Here is a 9100-nt window from a genome sequence, read left to right as displayed (position 1 = left end):
TGGACAGAGACGCCCGCGGGCTGGGGACACAGTTAAAGGGGCAACGCGCCGCTCGCAGGCGCAGCCGGCAGCGCCCTCCGCCCGCGCGCCCTGCGGGAATGGGGAACATCGCTAGTGCTAGGGAGGGAGACACCGCATGGTGCCCGACCTGCAAGCTTTCTTTATTATTATTATTATTATTATTATTATTATTATTATTATTATTATTATTATTATTATTATTATTATCATCATCATCATCATCATCATCATCATCATCATCATCATCATCATCATACTTTTGTAATCTAGCAGATCATCCAGAACTCAAGTACTGGAGGTGCATCAGCACAGAGATCCTTTAGTTCTATCTATCTATCTATCTATCTATCTATCTATCTATCTATAGGGAATGTGGACTAAAACTTCAGGATGCCTGTAAGAACGCGAGTCGGCTTCAGTCTTGCTCTTGAAGGCCAGGGAAGAGTTTCACCTAGAAGGGACCTCTGGAGCACATCTGGTACAACCCCTTCTTCGAGACAGGCCAGTTAGAACAAGGCAAAAGAACAGTTCCCGTTTCCAAAGGAAAAGGTATCAAGTTGGAGTTCTGCAGAGAACTGCGTGTTATATTTAGTACAGGAGATAGAATAAGTTAGAAAAATCATTTTCTTTCCATTTCAACTTCTAATTTGAAAAGATTTTTTTCTTCTGAAAATTTTGTTTGGTCTTCCTCTTTTTATCTTATTTTCGGATACATCAAATAAGACACCTCTTTTCTTTGGATTTCCAGAGTTAAGTAAAACTAATAGTAAGACTAACCCAAATGTCAGGAGTTTTTTAAAGTTAAATAATAATTTTAGAAAATGATTCTTGAACTATTATCATGTTCCAGCTTGACCAAGTCACATAGGTACTGGCCCCAGCAGTCCACTGAAATAAGTTTTAACTATGAATTTTCAGACATATTAAATAAACCTCAAGTGAATTTGCATATTCTAATCTGACTGATACTTTAGCCTCCTGGCTTGAATAAAAATAGCCTTTATTTTAGGATAAATTAAATTAAACAAGTTTAGTTTAACTGTACTCCTCACCGAACACCAACCTAGACTCTGCTAAGCCTCAGCAGTTAAGATTTTAGGTAGAGATTTTAGGTATTCAATTTGGCACTGCTCTTGTTATGCTAATGATGCTAATGCCTATCAGGGATCCTGGGATCCAGACATAGCCACTGACTCAATTAAAGCCAGATGGTAGGTCAGGCATTTTTCAGCTTAACCAAGGTCTATTTAAATAATAAATGGTGCTGCAGACATGGGGCTATTAGCCAAGACCCCTGTTTAATCTATCAGAAGTTCAAAGCCAGATATTTCTAACCTTACTCTGGCTAAAAGTATAGGATGCCGGATAGAAGGACAGACAGCCAGAGACGTTGAGAGACTAGAAATCCAGCATTTGGGGACATCTACTAAAATATTAGACTTTTGTCTTTAATGCTTTAATGAGGGTTAGTATTAAATTTTTTTTTTTTTTTTTTTTTTTTTTTTTTTTTTTTTTTTGCTAGCTTACCTTTAGAAGAAAATAAAACTATCCTCTGTGGGACTGTTGAGGTCGAAGCTAGGTGGTGTACGTAATTGCTTCAGCATCATTTTAAAATACTTCACCAAGAAGTAATACAAACCTGAAGCAAAGGTATTAGAACCTAGAACTATCAGTCTTTTTTTTAAAGATGCTGTGCACAAGCTTTAGATCCAACTTTAAGGGAAAACTACATGTTAGAAGTTACTTAGGATGAGGATGCAAATTAAACTTTAATAAGTACAACTAAAATACTCCTGCCACCATATCTGCAACATCAAAATGCAGCATACTTGTTCATCACAGCTGTCACGTCAGATTTTACAATCGCATGATTCATTTCAGTTTCATACTGCAAGGTGTTCTGTCCTAATACTGTTGTGTGATGGTTGCTGCCAGTGCAGATTAAGAGACGAAGATTTAAGAAATATTGACATTGGCATAGCCAGATAATGGAATAATATCTCTAGCAGGGACCAGATGCTTCAGGGAAGAACAGTTGTAATATATTTCATAATATTTTGATATCCAAGGGAGAAGTTTTTTGTAAGCTGTCATTGAAAAATTTAGGAGGGTGCCCAAATCCTGGAGGATGGGCAACTGTTGGTAAGTGTTCTCTGTAAGAATAGTAAATAGAGACTTGTAGGTAATTTAATAGAAAACAAAAATGTTGGAGGCATGATATGCATGCTGCAGTTGAAAGAGAAAAGCAAATCAGATAGCAAGCAGGCCACAGGTCTGAGAGGCAGAAAGAATTTTTTAAAGAAACATCTGAAATAGGGGAAGGAAAAATGCTTTAGCATACAACATTTAGCTCAATTTGGCTTTTGAGCGGATGGCAAGGTAGTTGCCCCAAAACAAGGACAGTTAGAGGAGAGGTACGAAAAACAGTGTGACAAATCTATGTCTTCATTCTTGACCATGGTTTCATGAACACAAGATAAAACATGAGCCAAGCAAACAGAGACAGTCTTCCAGTGACAAAGTACAGATAGGAGACAAAGGGACAAGGACACTAGGATTCCATGGAAAGTTGAGGTTTAAAAAAGGAGTGTCCCTCAATCCTAATATTAGTCAGTTGAAATGCAGAATGGTAAAGCAGAAGAGAAAGACATTTTGAAAATCAGTGAAGAATGAAAAAACACATAAACAAGTAATATCCAGAGCATCCAAGGCAAACAATCATGAAGAAGTGTAAGGAAGAAAAAGGCACAATGAAGATAACTAATAAAAATAATTTGAGAGGTATCAGAGAACTCTTGATTTTTGGAAACTTCTGGAAGTCTTTAATCCCACCTCTCACAGAAAACAAGGCCAGCATCAAGATCACGTCAGCTCATCCGTGATTTTGTCTAGCCAAGTCTTGAAAACCTTTAAGGACAGAGGTTTTACGGCCTCTTTGGGCAACCTGTTCCTGTCCTGAATAATTTGAAACACCCAGACGTGGTTGTACATAGGGAGAGTACAGAAACTGAATCTGTGTGGATCAATGTTGGCAGAAGAAGTCAGTGTAGTCCTAAGCAGCCTTCTCGAGGATTTGAAGATAACATCATGAAATGTACCCTGGCAAAGTTCTAAAAGCAACACATTAAAATTGGTTTTTATCAATAAATTAAGTTTTGTGGGAACAATCCTATGGAATGAGCGATTCTCACAGTTGTTTGTTTTGAAGCTTCCTACAAGACCTTTGGTTTCCTCCTTGAAAAGGAGGAAATGTTACTTCTGCTCCTGAGCGGTATGTGAAATTAAAAGGAACATGGAAAGAGTGACCAGAGCATGGAAATGCAAGAAGGTGAAAGAAACAAACAAACAAACAAATGATGATTTCTTTCATTTAGAGAAAAACAAGCTAAATATATGATTGGGTACGTAAAACATAGGACAGTGTAGAAAATATAAGGCACTTAACATTTATCTTGTCTTGCAATACAAAAATAAGGGAACAACAACTGAAATAAGGCAACAAATGTAAAAATTAAACCCTTTTAAATACAAAACATAATTGACATATGGAAATTGCAGTCTTGAGCTAAAACTCGAAGCTTAGCAAGATACTTTAAAAATGACTACAAATATTTATTTATGCTACTGAGAATAATAATGTAAAACAGTAATAAAAACCCTTGTTTGCCAAGACATAAATCAGCAGTTTATCTGCCTATATGTAAGTGTATTCATATGGATAGAGTGTTCTTTATAAAATTGTCCATTATAGTATTTCACATCTTTTTCTGAACCATCTGGTCCTCACTATTCTTAAGAGAGTTTCTAATCAGAGTGAATATTGATCTATAAATCCATTTACTCGTGAAATCCTTCCCCAGACATATATAACCCCTTAATATTCTCATCTTTAGAGTGGGCAGTTGAGATTTCAATCTTATGAGTGACACTGTCATTTCCCCTCCCCTTAATCGATTCCCAAATACACACACACACATCCCAGTTTTTTAGTATTCTGGGACAGTAGGCATGGATACCTAGAATTTATTGTGCATACTGTTTAATTTAAAGGAAAATGGGAAAAACTATTAAATTCTATTTCTGCAAGCATCCTGTAACTGATGGAAGCCCGTCCATATTCCTGTATATATTTCTTTGTTCTATACTTGATTTCATTAAGGTTGTTCATTGAATATTTCTAACCATTTTGTATAACAAATTTTTGGAGCAATAAGCTCCCAATAATCACTAACTATTTTCACATCCAGTCCATTTTGTGGACTGCTGAATAAAGTGTAACATATAATAAAGGGTCATTAGAAAGTTTGATAAATCCTCCCCCTTTCCGCCTGCCTTTCAAGTTCAAAATTATGAATGCTAATTTTTGTAGGAGCAATAAATACTGCTCCCTAGCTGGGGAAAAATAAGTAGCCTTTCCTTAAAACATACAAGCAGGCTACTTCTTGACAGTCTTTTAAATTTTGGGGGGAGGGAGAGGGAAGCACTTAATACTTATACTGTGAACTTGGTAAGGAAGCGCTTGAGCTCTCATTTAAGAGACTTGCAAGCGAGTCATCTGCAACCTGGTAAGAAATGCTGCACTCTCTGGTCATGATGATATTGATAAGGCTATACAGTTTTTACAGAAATTAAAATAATGTCTTTGTAGCTGCCCCCGGAAAAGAGATTATATAGTATATATATGGATTTGTTCCCTAATTAATCCCAGGTTTCAGCCAAACATACTTACACAGTAATAAAAATTAAAAATTAAAAAAATCAAAGCCTCTTCCCATTGACTTCAGTGATCAGAGAATGAAGCCTGTAGTAATATTCATTTCTGTCCAAGAAAATACAAAGTAAAAGCACCCTAGCAGCATATTTTTGTTCTCTTCCTGTATACAGTGCTGCTTGAGACGGATAATCTCATTACGTTCGAAAATAAAGTGGCTCATTTTGTTTAAAAGTAAACTTTCTTCATCGTTAATCATCTCTTGTAGTCTCACTGTAGGTAAAGTAACACAAACACAATGTCTGGAGCTTTCAGTAAGGATTGTTCACTGGTGTATACTTGAAAACCAAAAAAGGTTAACAATCTGCTGATAACTGAGTGACTGTGAATATGTAAATTGATAATGACTGCATCTTAAAACTCACCAGTTTAAACTGAGTACAGGTCACTACAAACCAGAATAGTCAACGGCTTCAGATGTAAAGCTCATCAGTTCAATTTCTCATGATATAATATATATAATGCACAAGTTAGCTGGCTCTGTCATCATCATTTGCAATTACAGAAGGGGATAAGGAAAGAAAACAAAGGCCAAAGCAGCCTTGTAAAAAATGTTTCCTTCACATTGGCATTGAGAAGCTGGCACTGCCACTGGTCATGCTGATGATACAGGGCTAACACTCCCATCACATCAGCACTTCCAATATTTAAAAGGAAAAAAAAAAAGTATTTTGCCTATGGTTACTAAAACATACCCCAACTGGAGACTTGAGTTTCCAATTTTCAGAGTGAACAAAACTTGTATTGGTACGAATTAATGATCCATAATAGTAATCATTTTACCTTTGATGTGTTGACTAGGAATAGTATGCATGTCTCATTTCTTATAAAGATATATCTCTCGAACTGCTAAAGATTCAAAGATTTTCCTTATTAGAATAATTTTTTAAAAGAAAGTGCCTTTCCACATATAAATGCTAAAACATTTTTATATCTTCTTTCTTAATTCTCTGACAGGCTTTTCTAATCATTATACAAAGACTTCATGAAATTTCAGAAGTGAAGATTCATCTTCCATGAATGCTGAAAAGAGATTTTCTCTGTATTCTACAGTGTTGGTGGAGGGAACATAAACTTTCTTGAGCACCAGGTAATACTGCATATAAACCCCACATCTCTAAAAGTCCAAGAAGTGGGTAAATTACAATGCTTTCTGACTTTTTAAAAAATATTTAGACTCTACCCCACTGAAAGAGGTTTTTAGGAGGGACTCATTATCTACTATAAAAAGTTATCCATGTAGTACCTCAGTTTCCTTTTTCATTCATTATTCCATTTAAGGATGGATTATTTCTAATGAAGCAAGATGTGGGTATTTTGATAACAAAATTCAAAAGGGGATCAATGGCATGTCCATAAATTCATGCAAGCTTGGACTGTTCAAGAGAAACCAGTATGTCTTTGTATGAAAAGAACAGGCTGGTGGGGGATTGTGGTCAAGACATGGTAATTCAACGTGAAAGGGATCATTTACTAATTCTGATCTCGCAACTACCTAATATTGGGTTTTACTTCCTTTTCCTCTGCTTCATCTTCACTGTCATCAACCTGCTGAATGACCAAGTCGGTCGAGCCATCCTCTACAATCTCCACGTCAGACTTGTTGTCTTCCCCATAGTGCCACCTGGAATCCTTATCCCCTTCTTGTGGGAATTCAAGGGGTGCTTCAGTGTCCAAGTCAATGCGAATACTGTCTATGCCAGCTTCAGCCAAGCACTCATTGCAGAGTCTGTAACGTCTTGTCCCCTCCTGGACCACTTGTCCCGTCAGCTCAGTCACGTGGCGTTTACACTTCCTGCAGATAGGCTTACAAGCCTGATGAATCTAGGAAAATGGAAATGAACAAAATCTGATATCTTATCCATAAGGAAGAAGTGTGGGTTTTTTTTTTTTTTCTTTTAGGATAACAAAAAGTAGGGCTGGAACAGTGACAAATAGTAATGTTAACCCATTCTGAGAGACAGGCATCCAAATGTTAAAAACAAAGGCTCTATAATTGCCCACTTAGACTCTATTACAGGACTTACAGCACAGTACATTTTTGTGCCATCCATTAGCAATGGATTTTCATCTGAATTATACTTCATATTTACTTAAACAAAAACAGATTCATTTTGTACTACCTCTTAAGGTAGGCAGTATAACAATGGGATACACTTATACTGTGTTTAATTATACTTAACACAGCTAGATTTACATATTAAACAGATCATGCAGCTACTAAAAATACATACTGTTCGAAAATGGCTACTTAGGTGATCTAGCCTGCTAAATCTTTTTCCACATGCCTCACAAGGATAAGGGCGCTCTCCTGTGTGACAGCGAAGGTGACGCTTTAGGTCTGCTTTTCTTTTCACCACGTGTGTACAGAATGGGCACTTGAACCTCATCCTGGGCAGGTCATCTGTTAGAAAAGAATTTAAGAAAAACTTTAAAAGTTAGAAAATAATTGTTAGAAAATAACTTAAGAAGAACTTTTAAAGTTGTAACAAGTCTAGTGATGAGATATTCTACTAGTTATTGAAAAGATGAGGAGGCATTTTTGTTTATTATTATATAGTCTTGTCAAATGCAAAGATCTTATCTTGCCTGTTAATTTCACAGGAGTGCAGTAAAGGAAATGGAGTGGTCCATAGCGGTTCAATTAGTGCTCCATATTAAAATGGATTTAAAAAAATACAAAAAGGCTAATGACTTGTACTTGCAGGATGAAGCTGTGGAGACACTAAAGTTTGGCATTTTGAAAGGCTAGTTTTAATAAACTACCATAGCTATCAGGACAAATTTAAACAAGTATTTCCATCATTCATAAATACTATAAGTAGAGCTAAACTTTCCAAACTTACATTTCTGGGCAATACAAGTGATTTTTGTCAGTTTGCACTTTGTCAGTAACATCTGTTCTTTCACGAATGGATGATTAACAGATGATTGTGCCCTTAGAGACTTAAAACAGCTCTTACCTTCAGCCCAGCTTCCCATGACACCTAGAATGGAAGGCATGCTCGGATACGGCTCGTCTGCTTTTGAAGACTTGGATTTTCCAGAAGAACGGGGTGATTCATGCCCTTGCTGTGATGCAGCTAAACTCCTCGGTATCACATCAGAGCCTTGGCCATACTGATATCCCACATGCGGAGATTCAACTTCTGCTTCAATCTGAACTTGCTCCTCAGATTGAGCACTGTGGCCAGGCGGCTCGGAAGCTCTGTCCTCGAGTTTGCTTGATTTATAGTGAGGAATGTCAGGCGGCTGCTGCAGTCCCAGGTGCCTGGATTTTTTTACGGAATCCTGCCTATTCTCATGCTTGGAGAGATGGGCGTTTCTTTGAGAAGCTGGATAGTAGCTGAAATTGCTCCAAACGCTCCCACCCATCATACATGTCCCTTGCTCTGGATTTAGGTGAGAATGCGGCGGGCTGCTTTCTGCCCTCCAGCCAGCACTGTATAAGGAGGAGCGGTCCACGCCGTTCGAGTTCACGTCCTTGTCTGAGAGGCTGAAGTAGCGATCCTTCTCCTTCTCGCTGATGTCCAGCGAGGACTTGATGAACGTTTTACACACGCTGATCACATCTGTCATCTGCAGATAGCTGGCTGCCGACATGACTTCAATGACATTCTGACCAGTAAGAGACAGTTTGCCCGAATACACGAAGTCTAAAATGACTGTAAACGTGTCAGGAGAAAACGCCTGGAAAGTGGCCGTTGTTGGCTGACTTGTCTCCTTGGAGCTCTGCGAAAGGAGCATTTTGAAATAGCCACTGCTGGCGAAGAGCACATTGCGATGGGCTTTGAAGACCTTGCCCTCCACCAGGATGCTGCAGTCACAGAATAAGTCCTGCCTGCGCTGCTCATTTAGCTGTTGCAGGAGGTGAAACTGGTGAGAAGAAATCTCCATTCCAGAAAAGGGGAAATGCAGAGTTGCTCTAAAATAAAAAACAGAATTCAAGTCTTGAGTTCAGCATCTTACAACTCAGAGAAACCAAACCCAATTTTACGGGTAGCTTTTAAAATAATCTTGCTCAAAATACATGCTTTTAAATAACAATATGCATAACATTACATTGTATTTTGAAAGGCAAAGACTCCAGAAATGCAAGCAGCCCAATAAACCTGGGCACATTATTTGGCAGACGCGTGTGCTCCAGCGGGGAGCATCCACCTCCTGAGGACAGGACGTGCGCCTTGCTGGAAGCTCCGCAAGGCGGGAGCCCTCGGGCGGTCGCGAGCGTCTCGGTGGCGCCTGGCGTTGTCCTCATCCCAGCGCCCCGCGCCGAGGGCGGCAGGAACGCGGAGCGCGGCCCGGGCT

General features: G+C 38.5%; 1 protein-coding gene across 1 annotated transcript in view; it reads right to left on the bottom strand.

Annotated features, from left to right (window-relative positions):
• Positions 1 to 9100, bottom strand: part of ZBTB8A (zinc finger and BTB domain containing 8A) — a 26442-nt gene that overhangs the window by 4935 nt on the left and 12407 nt on the right. The window contains exons 5-7 of the mRNA XM_026043498.1: positions 7756 to 8742; positions 7027 to 7196; positions 6305 to 6616 (exon numbers count right to left, since the gene is read on the bottom strand). Of these exons, the coding sequence (XP_025899283.1) occupies positions 6305 to 6616; positions 7027 to 7196; positions 7756 to 8742 (1469 nt within the window). The remainder of the gene's footprint in view (positions 1 to 6304; positions 6617 to 7026; positions 7197 to 7755; positions 8743 to 9100) is intronic.

The sequence above is a fragment of the Nothoprocta perdicaria genome, unplaced genomic scaffold (assembly GCF_003342845.1).
Source record: "Nothoprocta perdicaria isolate Ctin4 unplaced genomic scaffold, notPer1 scaffold_33, whole genome shotgun sequence".
Taxonomy (NCBI): domain Eukaryota; kingdom Metazoa; phylum Chordata; class Aves; order Tinamiformes; family Tinamidae; genus Nothoprocta; species Nothoprocta perdicaria.
This window is presented reverse-complemented; position numbering and strand designations above follow the sequence as displayed.